Source organism: Pyxicephalus adspersus, chromosome 11 (genome assembly GCF_032062135.1).
Source record: "Pyxicephalus adspersus chromosome 11, UCB_Pads_2.0, whole genome shotgun sequence".
Classification (NCBI taxonomy): domain Eukaryota; kingdom Metazoa; phylum Chordata; class Amphibia; order Anura; family Pyxicephalidae; genus Pyxicephalus; species Pyxicephalus adspersus.
Genome location: NC_092868.1, coordinates 57,786,859 through 57,809,798, shown reverse-complemented (window position 1 = coordinate 57,809,798; position 22,940 = coordinate 57,786,859). Strand labels below are relative to the sequence as shown.

The following is a 22,940-nucleotide window of genomic DNA, read 5'->3' as shown; positions in this document are numbered from 1 at the left end:
ATTAATTAAAACATCATTGAGGGGTCTGTTTATATGTTTTCACCCAAGATTCACCAAAATTTAATACACTTTTCACACTGGATTCAATTAAAAAATTTGTAACTCTATTACTACTGCTTTATACATTGTATTATTAACTTGCATTTATATGGCACCGACATATTACGTAGCGCTGCACAAAGTCCATAGGTATTTTTACTAATTGTCCCTCAAAGGAGCTCACAATCTAATTTCCCTACCTTAGTCACATGTCTTTAATACGTTCTAAGGTCAATTTTTGGGGGGAAGCCAATTAACCTCACTGCATGTTTTTGGAATGTGGGAGGAAACCGGAGTACCCGGAGAAAGCCAACACAGACACGGGGAGAGCCTGCAAACTCCATGCAGATAGTGTCCTGACTGAGATTCAAACCTGGGGCCCCGCGCTGCAAAGGCAGCTAACCATTGAGCCACCGTGCTGCCAATTTTCCAATTAAATCTAATGTAAAAATTGTGTGAAATTGTGTGAATCTTGAAAACATTTAGAAATAAACTGCTAATTGTATTTTTTTCCAATGCAAGCTGTTTAAGGTCTGTCTCGGTAATAACCTGTCACAGTCCCTGTACAGATGAGCCCAGAAAGTGGGAGAGAGAAGCAGCATGAGGAGCCAGTCAGTTGTGCAGCGCTCATGTGCTTAACAAGGAGCATGGTGATAGGAGGAGAGAGCGATGTGACATCACAGGCTGGGGGAGGGACAAGACCTGTAAGTGTTGGTAAACTGCACTAGAAAAAAATCAGATCTCCAGCAGGGTTCTTCTGTGTGGTAGGGTTGTGTAAATGTTGGACATAAATGCAAATCCATTGCACAGAAAACTCTGATTTAAGAATTTACCCCCTTCAGCTCTCCTACCATTATATATATCCGTTCCAAAACAAGGATCATTTTATATTTTGTTTTTTCTATTTTGTCAGTGTTTGTTTTAAGAAAAATTACTTTTAAATAAAAACATTTTTTTCCAAAATCTGTTTAAAATGACAAGGCTATTTATAAATAAGGAAAATAAATGTTGCACATTTCCATACAACATTCATAACTCTATTTATAAATGATTCCCCTGTCGCTCATAATATTCCTTTATTTTCTATTAATTTCCTATTGTGACAGCTGTGCACTTTGGACAATTGACTATTAGGTGACAGGATTCAGAAGTCATTGCTTTAATAGGAACTGAAAGGAGAAGTGTAGAGAGATTCACCCAATGACTGGGGGATACATTTATAATTGTCACCAGGACAGAAAGACATGGACAGCATTGTCCTAACCTATCCTCCCTCTACTATAAATGTGTTTTTGCTAACTGTAGAAGAATGCAATGATTAAAAAATAAATAAAAAAACAACATGCACTTACTTTTTTACCCCACCATGGAGGGATAAGTAGTGTCACTGGTCATGTTAGAGTTTTATAGACATTACCTCTCCTCCTGGGCTTTCTTCCTCTGGGATGGGAGCAGAAGCTGGTTGGTCTTCATTAATTTCTTTTTTCTGTTCCCCGGTTTCCTCCCGATCAGTGGCCTCAGTTGCCCCATTTGAGTCCTCTATTTCAGGCAGTTTAGTGGTCTCAGTTATGTGGTCATTGGAATCCTCCACATTGGAGTGTCCGGTGGCCTCGGCCATGTCCACTACATCACTCTGTTCAGCCGTCTGCTCAGTAATGTCCTCTGCAATATGCTGTTCAGCTGTCTCTGCTGTCTGGTCATTTCTGTCCTCCTCTTCAGTGGTTTCATGAATGTGATCACTGTCATCTTGTACGTTCTGCTCAGCTGTTACAGTCAATGCCTCGGGTTCTTCATTTTGTTCCCCATCATGGATCTGTGGCTTTGTCCCTAGATCAGCACCTGGTTCAGTTCTAGAATAGGAAGGTTCTACAGCCTCAGGATGTTCTGGAGACATCTCATCTCCATTATCAGCAGCCTGCACCCCATCATCACCTGTCATTGCCTCACTGGTCACCTCATTATCCTCAGCCTCTTCCTTCTCCACCTGAAGTCTATCTTCCTGTTCACTCTCGTGTTGTTCTTGCAGAACAGAGTCTGAGGTGACATGTGTTGGACCTTCATGAGATTCCTCAGGATCAGAGATGTCTTGTAACATGGCTGCAGATCCAACACGTTGGAGTTCTGGGTGTGTTGCAGAATCTACGTCAGTTCTGGCTGTCTCCTGATCTTCATCCTGGGTAGTTGAGGTCACATCTGATGCTGGAGGTTCTGAGATATTCAACCTGGAGATAAAAAAAGCAATAATAAAGACTAAATCCAACAGGAAAAAATTTCAGTCATATAGTTATAATCAACTGTCCCTTGTTGAATTGGACAAACTGAGGTGTGGTGCACCAGGACAGACACAATGACTATAAAGATCCAACAACCATTAACCTGCTAATGCAAAAGAAACTATAAGAAAGCCAAAAACATAAAACATGTGAACAGGTGTGGTATTGTACACATCCTGACCAATCAGGTTTAATCTTTTCTAAGATAATAAAACAAAATTTGAATTGCTTGTTGGATGCAACAGCTGAACGTTTATTTCCATTTGCTTTTAGAACCTCGTTCTATAGAACTTTAAACTGTTACTGTCTGCCTGGACCTAAATGTGAAATGAACCCAAAAGTAAATATGGAAAATAAAACCTCCTCCTTACATCCTCCATTGCTCCTTAATTTCTCTCCTTTATTTTTCCCTTCTCCATCATTTTCTCTTTCACTATTATCTCATTTGTTTCCTCCATTGATCCCCCCATTGCTCCCACTATTGTCCCTTCAGTCACCCGTTTCCTAGTTCTATCACTTTCTCTATCACTTCCTAACTCATAACTTCATAATTCCTTCCATCGTTCCCTCTCATTGCTTCACATATTGTCTCCTTCATTGAACCTTCAATGGTTTCCTCCATCATTCCTTCTGTTGATCCTTCCATCGCCCCCCTCAAAACATGCTTCCATGGTTCCCTCAGTTGACTCCCTCCATTATCCCCTCCATTGTTCCCCTCATTGAGTCCAATTTATGAACGTTCTCCAAGACAGTAAAGGATTAACTATTATTGGAGAACCTTGGTGATCCAGCAAACCTGTAAATCATTTGCTATTTGTTGGCATATGTTTTCAGTCCTGGACTAGATCCATTTCAGGTTTGCTGGACCACCCAGGTTCACCCATGACAGTCAATTATCTCTAGTCTTGGAAAGCCTTCATAAATCAGGCCCAATGTCCCCTACATTGTTCCCTCCATTGCCCCCCTCATTGTCTTCTACATTGTACCTTCATCCATCATTCCTTCTGTTGATCCTTCCATCGCCCCCCCCATAACTGCTTCTTTTGTTTCTTCCGTTGCTCCCTCCATTATCCCCTCTATTGTTTCCCTCATTGAGCCTGATCTATGAAAGTTCTCCAAGAATGGAAAAGATTAACTATTATTGGAGAACCTGGGTGATTCCGAAAATTTGGAAATCATTTGCTATTAGTTGGCTAATGTTTTCAGTCCTGGACCAGATCCATTAAAGGTTTGCTGGACCTCCCAGGTTTTCCCATGATAGTCAATCTTCTCCAGCCTTGGACAGCTTTCAAAAATTTGTCTCCTACATTGTTCCCTCCATTGCCCCCCAGATTGTTCCTTCTATTGCTCTTTCCATCACTCCATCCTTCATCTCTTAATTACACTCATTTTTTTCCTCCATTCTTTCTCCCTCATTGTCTCCATCATTACCCATCACCTCCATTATTGCCTCCTTCACCCACTCCCTCCATCTCCCCCTTCTTCACCCCATTAATGCTCTCTCCTTCACCCTCCTCCATCTCTAATATTGTTGCTAAGCACAAAGTACTCCAAATTATTGTTGCATAAGAAGGGGCCCAGGAGTTCTATTACCACACTCCCCTCCCCTTCTACAAAACAATGGCACATTCTTTTACACTATTTCAACTGTTGCTAAGCAACATGATGATTGGAGAGATTGCAGATTTCTCCCCGCACCTCCGGACTACAATGGTACAGTCTGAAAAAAACATTTTTGGATGATATTGAACCTGACAGACAATAAAATGATGGAGAAGCTCCCCTTACAAGAGACAGTGGTATGGTCCTACTATAGTGGTTGTTCACAGCACAGCCCCCCCCCTCTTGGTAGACAATGGTATGATCCAGTATGGAATGTGGACTTTCTATGCAGTTTGTGGTGTTCCCTCTCCTGCTGAAATTGGTAAATTATTGGCAAGTTCTTTGGACTGTTATTAAAAACTACGATACCTGGAGAATTTCTAACATTTTTTTTTTTCTGCATTCTCGTTTGTGAATGTTCTCTAAAGAGAGGCAAAACTTTTCTTAGACATTTGGATAAATGGCCCACTAGAAGATCTACCCTCTTCTGGTAACAATGCAAAACAAAAGATGTTCTATCACTTTCGCTTTTGGAGAAAGAAACCATCATAACACTTGAAATGGTGAAGGACTGTCATGCTTGGGGAGACAGGGCAACTAGGGGGCGCTACCGCTTACACAAGAGCGGTGTGAGCCCTGAGAAGGGCCAAGGCGCAGAGTCTAAGCAGTAACCAGGTCTTGTCTAGAGCCTCTAGTGGTGAGGATGTTGCTCTGCTGGTTACTGCCAGGTTGCAGTCCTTGGGCACACCAGGGTGGGCAATATGAAACACGGTACCATATCACTAAACAGAAGCATTGTCAAGGAAGGCCGGGGTCAAGGAAGGCAGCAAGAGAGGTCAGGTCACAAACCAGCGGTCAAATACCAAGAATCCATTAAATAGACACCAGTGACACAGGGGCCGCCGCAGACACAGGATACACTGGAAGCAACAGGAGGGACAGGTGACACGGGAATATCCACAGACAGAGAGGAACACTGGAACATCACAAGGGAATTGGCTGGGCAACAAGGGGTTAACACATGAGCTGGACAGGGGAAGCATTGAATAAACCAACAGTTGAACAGGAACTGCTCAGCAGAGCTAGGGGGCTCGGCAGTAGTGGAGACGCATTGCACGAACGCTGATTGCTGTGTCTGAGCTAGCTAAATAGCCAGGGATGATTAAGTGGCTATTTTCTGATTGGCCGGTGGATTGGGCGAAACTGATAAAGCTTGGGAGCTCAGGCACTCCCAGAGTCAGGACTGCCTGCATGTGCAGGACAGAAACGCCTGAGCTTTAGTGAGGAAGACATAAGTGTGACAAGGACACATTTAGAAAAACCTGAGGTGATATAATAAAAAGTTTCATGAACATTTCACTCCATAGCAGACAGTGCCAAAAAATGTTCTATATCATAAAATACTTTATTCAGTTGGAAATGAAATATTTCCAGAAGACCCAACACATTTCAGAGATCTGAATACCCTTCATCAGGGCTGATAATAGACATACTTATAATTTAATATTAACGGTGCTTTCTCTTGCTTATTTTATACAAATAAAGATAGAAATAATCGTAGACACTTTCCAAGACTGTTATTTTTCTTTTCACATTTATCACATTGCTATTCTGTCATTGCAGCACCCCATTTCCAGTTGTACAGCAGTACACTGGTCATCCATAGTATTAGTGGTCTGCCTAATATTGATTAGGTCCTCGTTGTTGGACCCATCCAGGCATGGACTTCACAAGACCTGTGTCCTGTGGTATCCGCATGCACACATTAGCAGCAGATCTTTTAAGTCACACTGTCTCTGCCACCTTGTCTTCTTACAATGTATATTGCTGCCATATCTTTCCCTGGTAAACACACCTGGCTATCCAAATAATCTGAAGGGAAACGTGATTCATCAGACCAGGCCACCATCTTCCATTGCTCCAAGGTCCAGTTCTGACACTCACATGCTGATTTTTAAATGCATTTAGCAGTGGACAGGAGTCAGCATTGGCATTCTGATTGGTCTCAGCCCCAAATTTGGCAAGCTGTGATTTATTCTGTGCTGCGGCATAACATTTTTCAGCAATTTATGCTACAGTAGCACTTCTGTGTGATTGGGCCAGATTGTCTGGCGCTTTCTATTCGTCAGAGAGCCTTGGGGCCCATGACTTTGACCTCTGCATATTCGGGTCGCCCCACAAGCCAGGCTGTTTTGGAGACGTTCTGACCCATCTTTCCACCATCACAATTTGGCCCTTTTTGAGTTTTCCTGTTTTCAACTCATCACCTTCAGGGGCTGACTGTTCACTTGCTGCCTAATATACCCCTCCTCATACAGGAGCAATTGTAACCACTTCACCAATGCAATTCTTTCACCTATCAGTGGTTGTCATGTTTTTTTGCTGATGATGCATATCCCTAGTCTGTATACTGTGAGCACTCCTTGCTGCCTAATATACCCCATCCCCTCTTATAAGGGGTAATTGTACCCAGATCACTGATGCAATTCCCTTCACCTATCAGTGGTTGTCATGTTTTGGTTGATGGCGTATATATATCCCCATTCTGTATACTGCAAGCACTCTGTGGATGCTCAGGTATGTCGGATATCTCAGGACTCCGCAGCTCTCAGTTGGATCATTGTGACCTATTTCACACTTCTGATCTCGATGAGTAAACAGCGAGGTGGTTTTGTTGAAATGATGTTACCTGAAGTAACACTCTGCAGGAAGTCTAGTAAAACAAGAGCAGATATCTGTCTCCAGCTGTCTATATGATTCATTAACCACTGAATACAAACAGATGGAAATACGTGCCAGTAATTATCATACTATCTAATTACACATTGATTGTTATTCTTATTGAATGAGTTTACTTTTACATAGAATCTGATGCAAAGGTAGGCAATGGCCATCTCTGTGTTAATTTTGTCATACACCATTGACAAACATTAGTTTTTCTTTGGCAATTCTTTCTGGGGGAACTTTAATAAAGTTAATTCTATAATCTGACATGCGAGTCCCTGGGTCACACCTGCTGTGCCCATTATGAGGGGTTAGAATATTATATTGAGACATACAGAATCAAATTTGCCTTCAAATCCCTCCACAGGTCTTATCCCACCTACCTACCTGATACACAAATCCCTCCACAGTTCTTGTCCCACTTACCTTTCTGACCTGATGGAAAAATACTCCCTAGCCGCTCTCTCCACTCCTCCAATGACCTACTAATGACTTCCTCACTCATAACCTCATCACACGCACAGCTCCAAGACTTTTCTAGAGCTGCCCCGAATCGTCTTCCTCATCCTACTCAGCTTGCTCCTACTTTCTGCTCATTTAAATAGGCCCTAAAACCCAACGCCTCAACCTCACCTACCCGTCTTCTTCTGTCTCTTAAACCCTCACTACTTCCCACCATTCCATATCCCCTCCTATTGTGTGATACTTCCCCCACCTCCTAGATTGTAAGCTCTTCCGAGCAGGGTCCTCACCTTCTGTATCACTATCTGTATCTGTCTGTCATTTGTAACCCCTATTTATTGTACAGCGCGGCATAATATGTTGGTGCTATATAAATCCAGTTTAATAATAATATAGGAATCCGGGGTTGTCCTCCAACCTGGCTCTACTTATAAATTTAGTGTGAATTGCTCCTTTAGGAAATTTTCTTTGAAACTCTTTTTTTGCACAGGATGTTGACTCATTGTTGACTGTTGTTCAGCAATTTTAGGGGGACTGTTTAAGTTTTGAGATCACTCAGAGGCTGGTGACCACATGCTAAAGCTACGTACACACGTCCAACGGTTCTTGCTCTGGGTCGATAACAGGCAAGAATCTGGCGTGTGTACAGCGCCAGTCGTCCATCATTAGAATGATCGTCCTGGCGGATCCACGGATAATGGACGACTAACGATCCTAATGCAAGGGAAGGTGGAGAGCGCACAGCAGGGTGCCGCTCTGTTGTCCCCCCCCCCTCTGCATAGAGCAGAACGGTTCTGTATGTGCAGCACTCATTCATGCTTCGTTAAGTGCTAGTCGTTGGAATGGATCGTGAAAGATCCTTTCCAACAATTAATATTGCACGTGTGTATGCGTCTTTAGGCTTCAGATCCCTGTTAAAGTGGATTATCAAAGTTTGGATTGGCTAATTCTTTACAATTATTACATATTAGGGGAAGCAGGCAGCAAACTAGACTAGAAAGCTGTGAAAATGCAACTTCATTATGAACAGCTTCTCGTAGCATAATAAAGTTTTATTAGAACAATTTACTGAGCAGAAAACTAGTAAATAGTACTCATCACTTATTCCTTACTTCTTAAATGTGCTCTTGAGGTATCAATTCTGCCATACAAGAAATATTGACCCTTTTGTTGGTTCCTGGAGGTACGATGATATAAATAAAATGTTATTTGAGATTCCCCAAATGCACCGCCAGGTAACTAGAAGCATGCCACAATATTCCCTTAGATACTTTGGGAGCTCATCAGAATAAAGGAATAATAATGGCAAATTATTTACAGTCAATGATCTCTCTCTCACATTAAACCTGTACCTGATCAACAGCTTTTTTTTTGTAATTTGCATGGAGATCTTTCAGTCCCTGAACTCTGTTTGACTGTTCCCACCTGAGAATATAGTTCTTCGCAAAAAATACAAAACCCTTCCCCACAGTCAACCCTGGCCAAAGAAATGAATACCAGTTGGTCTGATTGATTGTTTAAGGTTTGCAGTGGAAAACCAGAGCACACAGAGAGAAACCACACAAACCTCTTGCAGTTGGAAGCAATGGTACCCAGGGTCCCAATGCTAGAACACCGAACACCATTTAGCTTTTACTCACACCAGTGACACAATCAATCAACGTCATTGCTTTACTTTCACACAGGAAAGGGAAAGTCAAAGGAAATAAAATCAATTTATTAGAACACTGCTGGGTTTATAGGCAGTAAGAATCTCAGAACGATCGCTCTCATTCTGCTCTTCACAGTTGTCATTCCCGCGCCAGGATAATGCACTCACTTGTTTCCTGCTTCTTCCTCTCGAAGCTGCTTCGCTCCATGTCTGACTAGATGACCCCGGACAGCAGCTTGGATGACTGTGGCAGCCTGGTCTTGGAGTGACCCCTCGGTTTCCTACAAAGGAATCACACAACATACCTTTGTATTTGTATTTGTACCCTTGTATACCTTTGCACATTTGTAGCTGGAAAAATCAACTTATAAAAGATATTCTAAGCATGACAATATGAAAGAGTTCAACCGCCAATGTTGATTTAATTCTAATAATACAGTTTTACCCGACTGCCATGCTGATCCAGAGGCTTCAGCGCTGAAACTTAGTAGAGACCACCCATGTAGGTGACATTGTTTCCTCTGACCATGATATATTGTAGAGTTGTTTCCACTGACCACCACTGCAAGGGGGCCCTTGTTTTACTGATCATTATTCTATTGGGGCCCTTCTCCAATCACTACAAATTTAAGAAAGCTTTCCTGCACTCCAGAAAGAACTTCAATGGCCATCTTCTTCACATGTAAGGACCCATGCAAGGGGTATTATACTGGTTAAAGAAACAGTCTTCCCCCTGGTAAACTATTTTTTTTTATTAATCTGTTATTTATAATTTCATAATTATGTGAAAGAATAACATTAAAAGCACTCACTGCAGAGAGGTATTTGAGACTCCAGTTCAATTGAAGGGTGATCTGCCCACTTTTATTCATAAAAAATATCCAACACACAAAATATAACTCCGGAGTTTTTCCTTGCCAGGGGATCAGAATCATCACAGCATGACATGGAAAAAGAACACAAAATTTTAGCCTCCTGACTCTCTCTCGCTTGTCTCTGCAGACCTAAATATAGGGAGACCTCCGACCTAGACTCTCCCAGCATACAGGCTACACCCAGCCAGTCCACCTGAGCCACCTGGCCTTAGGTAACAACTTCCCTGTAATTAAAAAGCATGTGCTTTTTATCGTCAATGGCCAGGGGCTCCAAAGCCATTCTTAATTCCTGGGCTGGAAAAAGGGAGCAGTGCCTGGCCCACCCATTCCTTCCGGGACACTACAGACCTGGATCCTAAATAAAGAGCAGCAATTCTGCAGCAATGCAATTACTAACAGCCTTTATCAGACCCTTTAATCCTCCTCAAAATGAGGTACATGATGCCAAGAAATCTCTGAATTTGGCATCAGACTTTTCTTCCTTCTACAATTTGTACAGAAAATAAAATTGTGTATAGGGCAGAGGAGGGGTATTAAAATAAATCATCTTCTTTTGGTGTCAAAGTATGCTAAGTATGCCACTTTAATTAAATATTTAATCTACCAATCTCTCCTCTAGGTGTTCTTTTTGCACATAAATGAAGAATTTAGGGATTCTTTAAGAACCAAATGGTCAATTTAGGTGATGACACTCAGTTCTTAAAGAATCCTTAAATTGCAGACAGTAAAAATTGTTTTACCTAAGGTAAAACTGTCACCTAAAGTAACACAGACACTTTCCTTTTTACCAGCTGGTACAGGTGATCCTCAATGTACATAAAGTTCTTTTTGCAGGAGCCTTGGAATGGCTAGTGATCCTGGTATCTATTTTATTCCCATACAAATTAGGGCACAACGAAAGGGACACCATCTATATTTACCCATTCTAATTATTTCAATTGTCCTTGCAGCCTAATTAGTGACCTCCCAGGGCACATACTGTACATTGACACAGTAACAGCAAAACCTTCAGTTTATGGCAAACATCTAATTTTTAGTCTGCTGCAAATTGGCACTCTGACAACGCACAAGAATACACCCCATCCCACTCCAAAACTACATTTTGGTGAGGGTATGTACTACTACCTCTACCAGGAGACACCATGACATCACATAGGAGTCAGAAGCTGGGGCTGAGGTCCAATTGATTCTGGGTGAATGGTATGGTTACAATGGCTTTGTGTTGCAGGGAAGCAATAAAGAAGACCTTCAATTTGCAATGAAAGCATTTTGTCACTCTTGTCACTATATTGTCACTTCTATAGTTTGAATAAAACTTCATGGGGGTAGTCATGTTTGTTCAAAAGATATGCAGGCTCTTCTTCCTACATTTATAGTCCCATAAGGAAACACAGAAAGACGCAGGTCACTGCAGGGAGATTTTCCAAAAAAAAATATCATTAGGTTACTTTAGCTGCAATCATACATATTTTATAGTGAACTGTTCAGCACTTCTCATTAAACTGCAATGAGATTAGAAAAGGATGACTGGTTACAGAACTTGTAAAATGCATTAAGATAAGTAAAAGTTCACACTTATCAAGGCTTATCATGGTGCAGAAATAGCAAGATTGATTTATTTCAAAATGCAGACCTCAGAGGTCAATTTAAGAGTTTGGGAAAACCCTGGGGCAAATATCACATTTCTGGCTGCCATAAGTCTTTACCCAATACAAGCTGGACTGTTGAAATCTGCCCCTTTGCCCATTTAGGAGGACAGGTTCTCTTGATAGCCCATCTCCCTATTCCAGTGATATCTCCCCCTTCCAGGCAGATGTTTCTCTGGAAATGACAGCAGTGCGCATAGCTACTCACAGCACATGTGCGCAGCCTTGTTTTGTCTACATTAAAAGAAAAGGCCGGGGCCACACCTGCACATATTTTCCAATAAGTTGGAAAACTGAGTGGATAACACACATTTGTAAAAGTCAGCGACTGCTACAGACTGGGCCCAAATAAAAATATGAATGGCTAACCTGTCATCACATGAAAAAGACAGAAGGTGAATGCACTAACCTGGAGTGCGCTCTGAATAGCATATTGAACCTCCATGATTTTGTGATGTGACTCAGATGTACCATCCTCTATAAACTGAACATTAACCCATTAATCAGGAGATTTCAATAAGTTAAAATGCACTATATGACTAAAGAGTGTTGGAAGGTTTGGTTTGGAACAACACATCCAAGATAGCAGTGACTGGTGAACCACTTGCCTTTCATTTGATCCCTCTACTTTCCTTTACCTGTGCTTTATACCCTACAATATGAACAGAGATATTAGCAGATATCTCCCTTCTCCAAACTCTTGGACATACCTTGTGTTTCCCCTCCTCGGATAGTTGGGTGGATGGTGATATATCTTGTGGCTGTATCTTTGGTTCCTCCTCCTCAGATGGGACATCTTGCTGCTGAAGCTTGTGTTCCTCCTCTTCTAATGGGACCTCCTGTGTCTGAACCTTCTCCTCTGATGGGACTTCTGGTGCCTGAACCTGGTGTTCCTCCTCTGATGGGACATCTTGTTGCTTGAGCTTGGGTTCCTCCTCCTCTGATGGGTCATCTTGTGTCAAAACTTTATGTTCCTCTTCTGGTGGGACCTCTTGTGCCTCATCCTTGTGTTGCTCCTCTGAAGGGACCTCTTGCATCTCATTCTTCTGTTCCTCTTCTAATGAGACTTCCAGTGACTGCGGAATTTCCACACCTGTGATACTTTCTTTAATACGACTGACACCTTCAGAACGTGGAGTGAATACATTCTCCTCTGTATGCTGGAATGAAGACATAAGACATTACTATAAATGTCAATATTTAAAAGCCCAGACAAAACATCTTTTTTTTGGATAAGCGGGTAAGAGATGGACCCTCCTCCAATAGTTCCCCTCACTTCCCCACACAGGCGATTACGGCGGATCTCCTCAATGGGACACAGACAGCAATAAAACCTGAAAGAGGTTGTTACCACTGCTTACTTTAATTCAGAAAAAACATTTATTTAGAAATGTATTTCCCCAAAATACCCAACTTTGTTATTGAGACAAACAGCAGGACAATATGACACCATGCCAGGCCTTTATCTGTTCATTTGTGTATCTGTGATTTATTGTCAAGAACCCAAAGAACCTAAGAAGCTTCATTACAGCATATTCAGCTTAATTTATAGCAGACTCTGGCTGCCATTATACAAACTAGGGACGTAGAAGATGACCCCAACATTATCATGGACAACAGCAGGGATGGTGCACATGACTGAACCCCTGAACCTTAAAATGAACATGTTGTGGATGAGGCTTCGCTTCACATATAATTCACACACTTTTACACACCACCAAAAATAAAGTTGTGAGCTTGAAGTTAAAACTTGAATCTCAAATAGACACTTATTGGCGGGCTGCCTAGGAGCAGATGTTCCCGCTACTTCCCCGCTGCTGGGAAGTCTTCCGCTATTCCCCCGGCACAGTAAGAGTTAGTAATTATTTCTGGAATCAATGTGATGTTTTTAGAGAAATCTTTCTTCTCATTTTCTTGTCATATTGCAGTAGCAGCGCTGGATATAAAGTGTCTCCCCGCTGTGATGGAGGGTAGGAGGGAGGCAGCTCGCAGGCTGACATATGTCAGAGTTCTGCTCCGGCTCCGAACACAACAAATAATCGGCGCATTCGTAAATTTTGATTCCATCATGAAATATGAATTGCTGTTCTACTTTGCTGGATGAGTCACCCTCGGTCTGTACAAAGCTGTTTTTTTTTGTGATTTAACTATAGTTATTGCAATTTAATGGGAATTTGGCTGGACTAGATCATAAAAGGTACCCGGCGCTAACATTAAATTCATACATTTTGGTGGCTAACATAATATCAGCATGTGCAGGAAACTCATGATGGCATGCCTCCTACTTCACTAGTTTGTTCCAGATTTTTTAGCATGAACATTTGCCAAAATAAAGAATGCCAAACACATAGCCAGTGTTAGAATTTGGACTCTCATAATAAGGATTCTTCAACCCTAAATAGAAAGAGGGAGAAGTCAAGAATGGATTAAGTGGTCTTTAGAATTCAAAAAATAATTTTCAAAGTAGCTAAAAGGCTACCATAGAATAGTCTGATTGTTTGCAGACAGGTAATCTGTCTTTAGAACAAATTATATAGCTGGCCATGTTTATGGTCAGGGGATGACTAGGTGGGCATTGGCTCCAGGGTCGGTACCAATAAGATACATTGGGCTGGTGGATTGTAGAGAATTCCTTATTCAGACATTGCCCAGAGTGGGACCTGAAGTCAGTGACAAATGCAGGGCAATATGAAGTCCTCTTGTTCAGATCTGGGATCACATCATTTGGCAAAGAGAAGTCTTCAATAAACTATTTTCATCTCATACACAAAGTGTATGAGATGTCATGTGACCAAATAACGAGAGACACAAAGCACGCCCATGCTGGAAGATTAGTTTGTCATTAAAGAAGAAAAGTTTGTCATTTCAAACTTTGTTCTTTAGTAACTTCCACAATTGACTATGATCACTGTTTGCATGATTCCTTTCTCATTAGCTCAGAGAAATCTGTCCATGACAGGGTCACATTTGTTTCATTTTCACGTTTCATGTGAGTTGCTGATATAGTGCACAGGATAAAGTCCATCTTGCTGCAATTTGGATTCAGTTTTCCCCAACATGTGCATTATCACAGAATGGATGAGGGACTCTGCACACCTATGAACAGTCGCTGAACATACAATTGGAAGCCACATTCAAAAGCTTTATTAAGAAAAACACAATGAAGCAGAGAAATTGCAATCACACATTTGCACTATGGCACTATGATCCAAACCCTTTTTGAGCCTTTTGATTGCCGTAAACTTTTGGAAACTCTAATACTGATCATGACTTCAATTTGTATGTTCGGATATGGATACAACAATTCAAGGTTTGAAACCAAATACAAGGAAATAGATACACCTGCAGGTCGGTGCCCTGGTGGTAGCAATGTTTGTACATAACAAGAGCCTTTGCCAACCCTAGAAATTCCTTTGGAAAAGCAGCAGTGAAATCATCCCCGTACATACAATGAGCAAAATGCAAAGCTGTGGGAGGGGCAAGAACACCAACCGCTCCAGGCTGCCTGCAGAAAACAACGAAAGGGGTGGCTACAAGACCAGTCACCCTGGACAAGGAAAGAGAGCTGGTCTTTATTACAGAAAGCTCCTGCACAAAGGCAATTGTCCTGATTTATTAACCCCCCTGGCGGTCTAATTGTGTCCAAATTTCCATGCAAAAAGTATTACAATTTTTTTGCATGGAAATGTATTTTACATTGTAGGCTTTAATGCTTAGGCATATCTCCCCAAAATATGTCCAATACTTAATAGGTTTAATTAATTTATTAATAAACTTAAAAAAAAATCTGTTAAAAAAAAAAAGTTAAAAATGTAATATTAGTGTACAGTAGCATATATATTATATATATAATATCATTATTTATATATTATATGAAGATTTCTTTGTAATGGACTCAATACAGCTATCTTTTATTGAATCCAATACAAAATGATTTGAATTCCCGCCACTCTGCCCGCACGAACCGGCGCCCACACCGAGGTCACGGTAAACCCAATACCCTGCGGGGACCGGAAGGACGACGGGGGACGACAACGGAGCAAGGTAAGTGGGGTTTTTCTTAGCTTAAAGCGACCCCGAGTGTGACTTGGGATTACCGCTTTTTGCAAGTAAAATCCACCCCGAGTCACACTCGGGATTACCACTAGGGAGGTTAAATCTCTTCAAGGCTGGAGAGAATACATTTTCATTGGTAAACCTGGCTGATACAGCAAGCCCAGAGTGGATTACTTAAAGTTATTTGCTATTTGTCAGCAAATGTTTTCAATCCTGGACCAGATTCATTTCAGGTTTTTTTGGATCACTCAGGTTCACTGATGAAAGTGTATTCTCTCCAGCCTTGGAGACCTTTAATAAATCAGGCCCAATGTGTCAAACTAGATTATTGTAGAGATCTGAAAGATATACATAAAACATGACAAGATCCAAGTAAGAATACACAAGGCTCTTGTGTATACACAATACTTGGTTATCCTGGAGTTTCTCTAAAAAAAGACATTACTCATGACTTTACCCATGACAGTGCCTCGGCATAGTACCCCTCTCCTGGCTCCCTATACCCTCACCATTCCTTTACTGCAACCTTGCATTGTATTGTCCCTTTAATAACACAAATGGTCGCCCTCTCATACTTCCATGGTGTTTCTGCTTCCTAACCAACTAAAAGTAAATTACAAGGTTCATTCTCCTGAATGTCACCTCTGTCCTGCTCTGAGTGAATCCATGGGGGACAAGCATATTGTTTTTTAATAAACAATGGCACCACAATGGTGTATCACCTACACTAGCACATTGCATAAAAATACATTTATTATTGTATTTCTTTCCTTTGACATTTTCTTTTTATTTCTCATGAAAACAACATGTTGCCCTTTCTCATTCTGCTTCTTTCTACCTTTTACCTACAAGTCAGTGGGAAATGCATAAACAATAAGGTTTGCTTTTTCTTCTGATTTCAAAGCAATTAAAAGAACATGTGAGATCAATAATATCCAGGGAAGTTTAGCTCATGTTAACTAAATCTCTGAATCTCTCTAAAACCCCTGCAGCCAGTCTCCATGGAGCATCTAACATGTGCTTTGGGTGAATCTACTTCTTGAAGCTGGAGATGGGTCTCAGGATGTCTCTCTGACTGCTGCATCACTAGCAAGATTGAAGCTGCCAGTGAAATGATGAATCTGAATGTCTCTCATGGTACCTTAGTTATGAATCTGGGCAGCTGTCAGAAACATCTGGATTTCTGTATTTGAAAGACAGGCCAAAGTGTGAGTTTGCTCTCCTGCATCATAAGCAGCTAAGCAAAAGGGGTTCTCAATTATTTTAGAAGTTCTCTGTGCTCTTCTATGTGATGCAGACAGATTATGGCTGGTGGGAGGGGTCAGTAGGGTGCTGTATAAAACACAAGAGCATCCTGCTTCAGTATTTCTTTTCAAAACCATCAGCTATAATAGGGACAGTGGGACAGATCTTAGGAGGAGTTATGCAAATATCAAAAACTAGCAATAGAAAAATGTTCAGTATAGAGAACTTGGCAATCCTAGGCATGGCATATGGACCACCCATGTGATGCCGGGCATCAATGACTAAATCTAGTGAATGAATGGTGTGAGGCCAGGAACAGTCAGGCTGGGGACAGAGGGGAAGGATGATGCTGGACATTCTCCAGCCAGGAAATAAGGCGGCGCTTTATATGACTTCTAATGTATATTGTGAGAAGCTCACAGTGTGCGGTGAAATCAGAGTAAGTAATTTGAGTCCAGGAGAGGAACCTGTAAAGGGGAGGCTGGAGGCCAGAAATATTGAAGGGGAAGCTGGAGGGCAGATTTAATGAAGGGATGGCTGGAGTTCAGATTTAAGAAAGCCAGAGGGCAAAAAACTTATTGGGTTCACTTCACCTGAACAGTTACAGCTTACCTGGAAAGATTTATTGTTGTAGAACCTGTCCTCCAGTGATGCCCCCCATTCTGCTGGATCAAAGCCACTTTCTGCATCAAAGGAAATATAGACAAATTCGTTAATTGCAAGGTCAATAAGGTTGGCTAAACTGTAAAGAGGATTCTATTTCCCTTTCCTGGAGAACCTGCAGCACCTGGGTCGCATCAGATGATATTAAAATACAGATTGTCTGTAACAAATTAGCATATATACCCACCCCCCGTGACAGCCATGTCCCCTGCTTTGCTGGTCCGGAGCCCTTCCAGGTGTGGGAATACTTTCTTCCCCGCAGAGGGACAGCATGCTGCAGGAAGCAGGTATTCTGCACACCTGGAAGTGTTATTACCTGCAGAAGCAGAGAAGATTAAAAACACAGGCCACCAGAGAGGAAAATTATAATATCTTCCTTTACAGGCAGACTTTATTTTATTACTGACTGAAGAGACCTGAAAGCAGCATGTTCTCCAGGGGAGGTAAGTATTTTGTCTCTGTTTTTATTCTTCAATATCATTTTTCACAGCCCCACAGATAGGTCTGACAGTGATTTCAGGTAACAGCTCACCTTCTCTATTTCTCAGAAGATCTGAAAAGTATTTGGCAGCAAACAGCGGGATATCCTTTGGCTGCTCCCGTAGGACCTCTCTGGTCAGCCCTTCCAGGAGATTGGCAAACCCGCGAGGGATGCGATAATTTGTGTTGGAAAAGGGAATGGCCATCTTCCAGCGCTGGGCTGAGCTCCTGCAGATGGACAACACACAGGCTGAATATTGACAGCAAACTAAATGTCCCCCAATTAGAGTTCACATCTACATTATATGCCAGGCAACAAATAACACAAATGTACAGTAACTGGCAGATGATCTGCTGATTATTTCATGGAAATGGATCCAGCATACAAACTTTGCTGAGAGCATTCTGATCTCTTCTTGGAAATTCTGGAAAGTATACAGATATGAACTCTACATGACAACCTATACAGGAGTCTGTCCTATTTTATCTGATTGTTGCTGTTTATGTTTTTGCTATGGAACTGTATGCACCTACCATGGGAAATGCTGATCTGCATTACTCAGGCTTACCTAAATTATTATTATTATTGAACAGGATTTATATAGCGCCAACATATTACGCAGCACTGTATACCTGAATCAGTTACATTGTACAGAGCTACATAAAATAATGACGACTTATAGAAAATAATAATATGTCCAATCCATTATTACAGATGTGCACTGATCTGTGTGCTATCCATAAGGAATGAGAAGGAAAAGGTCACTGGTGCTGGTGGTAGCTATTGATAAGCAAGATTAGCAAAGTCTGCTCTGTGGAAATTTCTATGGCAATGCATTGTAGATAATGGGTGAGGCAGAAAGGTATTTTTTCTCAGGGATAACAAGCAATTTACCTGCAGAAAGGCATAGGGAGGTGGGCACTGCCATAGGGGGGGAAGTACCAATGCAGCATGGGAAGCCAGGCACTGCCACTGAGGGCAAGTACCAATGCATAATGAAAAGCCAGACCCTGCCATGAGGGGCAAGTACCAACGTAGCATGAAAAGCCAACCACTGCCATGGGGGACAAATATCAATGCAGCATAGGGAGCCAAGCAATGCAGTATGGGAAGCCAGGCACTGCCACAGGGGCACGTACCAATGTAGCATTAAAAGCCAGACACTGCCAAGTACCAATGTAGCATGGAAAACTAGGCACTGCCATGGGGGACAAATATCAATGCAGCATAGGGAGCCAAGCAATGCAATATGCGAAGCCAGGCACCGCCACAGGGGGCAAGTACCAATGCAGCATGGGGGGCTGGGCACTGCCATGGCGGAGGGGGGGGATTACCAATACAGCAAGGAAAGCCAGGCACTGCCATGGGGGCAATTAACAATACAGCATGGGAAGCTGGGCAGTGCTATGCAGGGTATGTACTAGTGCAGCATAAGGGAGCTTGACACTGCCACAAGGGACAAGTAACAATGCAGCATTAGGAGCAGGGCAGTGCCATGGAGGACAAATATCAATGCAGCTTTGAAAGGTAGGTACTAGCATGGAGGACAAATACAAATGCCGCTTGAAAGCTGGGCACTGCCTTGGCAGACAAATATCAATGTAGCATGGGAAGCCGGGCACTGCCATGGGAAACAAGTACTAATGCAGTATGGGGAGCCGGGCATTGCTATAGGGAACAGATACCTCCCCCATGTCCACATTTTTTCTCAGTTCTCACATTAGAATCTGCTGCATCCTTGCATTAGGACTGTGGTGGGCAAAGCTGCACAGTAATACTGGTGTAAACCAGCCACCACATGTTACAATCTGATTGTACAATCACCTATTATGATTACCAGCATTTGCCACCCTAATGCCAGGGTGTGCCTGCTTGGCTACAAACAGATTTGAAAGGTTAAGTCCTAATGTTACATGGATTTTAGGTAAAAGGTAAATTCTATAATGTGTATGAGTGTGCGCTGTACAATAATATGACATTTATATATCAGCCGTTCTTTTCGGGTATCCAGGCACCAAATGACTCTCAGTGGCCGCGTACTCCATGCAGATGCAGTCAGAGATACCAAAACTGATGATTTCCTTTTGCTGATTATTCAGGAATGACAGCAGGAATTTTAAAAAAGATGCTATACTCAAGAATCCAAAATCTTGTCCAAATTTGTTTTAAGGTTCAATACATCCAGCAGCCCTGTAATATTGAATGTATTGGGCTGCTTTAAAATCACACGGATGACAGAAAAATGCTAAACAGCTCAAATGTTGAACTATTTCTCATGTAAGATGCAAGAAATCTATTTTTGTATCTCTCTACAGGAGATGGAATATTGAAGATATCCGAGTTAGAAGTGACACACAAGGGACCAAACCTGGTTATATGATGCCCCCTGCTGGTGAAATATGTACCTACACGTCTCAGGTGCCTGGACGCCAACCTGTCATAAGATTTCTGAGCATTGTAAGGAGTGCGCTGTGATCGGATCTGATGGGAATTTCAGACACAATAGAATTTGTGTAGTATGAATCAAGAATTGGACAATTAACATTGCAATCCTAATTTGCTGACCATAAATCATGACCATGATTCTCCGGTGAAAAAGTATGGGGTAATAAGCTGAAATTTGTTATCTGTTAATAGACACGTGTTTACTGTGATCTACCATCCTACTTTGTATTAAAAGAACACCTAGGGAGTCCCTGTAAACCTGCACAGTCCCCACCCCATCCAGCAGCTGTTCTCACTGTAAGCCTCATTTCTACTTCCATCTAATATGTAGGAGCTCAATATTAAAGCAAAAGCTGTGAGTACAAAACAAAAAGAATTTCCACTGGCTGACATGATGGCTAATGGCAAAAGAAAAGGGTTCACAGAGATTGCAAGTGGGTTACTTGCTCCGGCGGGCCTATAGAGGTTCTCCTTCTGACTTTCTACTTTCTGACCACAGGAGGAAAATAATTTATCTGCATCGCAGCGTTCACCTCATTTCCACATTATAGTCTATGTGTCCCCCACTTTGGCACTGCAGGGACCAGGCTGCCATCAGTTGGGGACAAGGGGTAGTTTAGTACAGGGTCCCAAGCAAAAGCTTTGGCAATGATGACATGGGGAAGGAAGCCCGGGAAGTTTACATGGGATCCCGACATTTCTGATGGCCGTCCTGGCTGGGAACAAACTATGACAGATCACTAAAGAAAGTTGGGGGACAGCTGCACACAGGGCTGGTTTCAGGGGGCAAACTGGACAATTACCCAGCACCCCAATTTACAGAATTGGGAAAATTGAAAGCACTTGGAACTCTATTGGGGTCCTTACTTGATATTTGCTCAGTGCCTCATTTTTTCTAAAACCATACATGGCTGTACAGACGCTAACTTTTTTACTTTGAGATGATCACAAATGTTCATCTCAGGAAATGGAAAAAAAATGTCTGTACACCATTTTAGATTTACAGAATGGGAGGTGAATATCCTAAATGAAGGGGCTGCAAAAATGGTGCACTGGAGCCCATAGATCTGTAGCTACTGATCGCTGCACTCCACTGCACATGTTTGCAGGCCACATATGGTCTCCCATAGCAATGTTTCTCCACCAGGGTTCCTCCAGAGGTTGCTGGGGGTTCCTTGAGCAATTTGCACCTCTCAGGTCAGTTTATGTGACACCAATGATCTTTTTGGCTATCTGTAAGGGTGATCTTCTTCCCACTGACCAACAATGTAAGAGGAATTCTTCCCACTGATCACCACACTAATATACTGTGAGCTGTGGGTATAGTAATTAAAGCCAGGGGGTTCACTAAGACCTGAAAGTTATTTCAAAGGATTCCCGCAGGTTTAAAAGGTCTTGAAACACTGTCCTATAGGATACCCAGGAAATCCCCAAAATAGCAGCACTATGATATGCAAATAGTGACTTTTCCTGTTGCCAATGCCTTGGCCCACCCCCTTCAGCTACTGGCTCCTCCTGCAGATAACTCTATAATATTCAATCTAACACATAGGGCTCTACTTGTAAATTATTCCCCCAGCCAATTCCTCTGAAATTTGCTGGCGGTGAATTTTATGGTTTCCTATTAAAACAATGACTCGTTCTGCCACCTAGTGGCCAATCATCCAAAGTGCACAGCTGTCACAATAGGAAATAAGAAGAAAACACATTGAAAATGGAATAATTTATATAAAAACCCATAATGTCATTCTATAGGAATCTAATTTTCATCTAATGTTAATGTTGATATAATATTGATCTAAAATATCATGTAAATGTATAGCAAAAATAAAATAAAATACCATATGATGCAAAACAATATCACATTCATAATATAGTCATATATACCAATATTATATTACATAATATAAATCTATAAAGGAATATAACACTGATATGATGATAAATAATAATAATATCACATGCAATGTACATTAAATATATATAAACCTGTAGGAGACATATATAACATAAATCTCCATTTATACAACCCTAATATAATGATATATATGTATATATAAAACACAATAAAATATTATTCAGATAAAGTTCAGCACAGCCCTCACCTCACTACTCCTTTGCAGTTTCCTTGTTACTCGGCGTCTCCATAGCAACCAGGAGAGTCACGTGACTTAACAGTCCCGGGCGGGTGGGCGTGGTTCTGTGCGGGCACACAGAGATGGCTCCGCCCCCGCCCGTACAGCTGGTTGGATTTTATTCTGCTTTTTGTTTTGACACTTTTATGAAGAACAGAATAATCCAATGCTGAGGAATACACAGGGCAAGAGAAGGGTGTAGGGTCTTTCATCAGTATTTTCACCCAAGATTTACCAATTTAATTTTTTTTTTATTTTCTTAATTGAAAAATGTAAAAATGGGTGAATCTTAAAAATGAAAACATCGATGAATAGACCTATTTTTAGTGTGTTTGTATTTGTTTTATTTATTGTCTGTTTTTATTATTTGTGTATTGTAGATTAAATGTTTATTATGTTTTTTTTTTTTGTTTTTGTTTTTTTTTTTACTGTCTTCTTTATGTCTCTAAAAACAAAAAAAACATCAAATGAAGCTGTGATGATCAGGTCCAGGATAGCTAAATGAAGCTGCTGTAATTAATTATACACAATACAATTTTATTTGTGGATATGTGAATTGAGGTGGGTGAAGGATCTTTATTTTACTAGAAAGGTATTTAGAAGACATGGGCAGTGCACTGCATACAAAGGGTTAATTCTGTGT

General features: G+C 41.5%; 1 protein-coding gene across 1 annotated transcript; it reads right to left on the bottom strand.

Moving 5' to 3' along the window:
• Positions 1-1,020: 1,020 nt before the first annotated feature.
• Positions 1,021-22,301, bottom strand: SPA17 (sperm autoantigenic protein 17). The gene is made up of 6 exons (XM_072426151.1): positions 22,268-22,301; positions 17,769-17,944; positions 17,186-17,256; positions 11,983-12,432; positions 8,920-9,032; positions 1,021-2,261 (listed from the first exon to the last, which is right to left on the bottom strand). Exons 2-6 carry the CDS (start codon positions 17,920-17,922, stop codon positions 1,436-1,438), a joined length of 1,614 nt encoding a protein of 537 aa, XP_072282252.1. The 5' UTR covers positions 17,923-17,944; positions 22,268-22,301; the 3' UTR covers positions 1,021-1,435.
• Between the last annotated feature and the right edge of the window lie 639 nt (positions 22,302-22,940).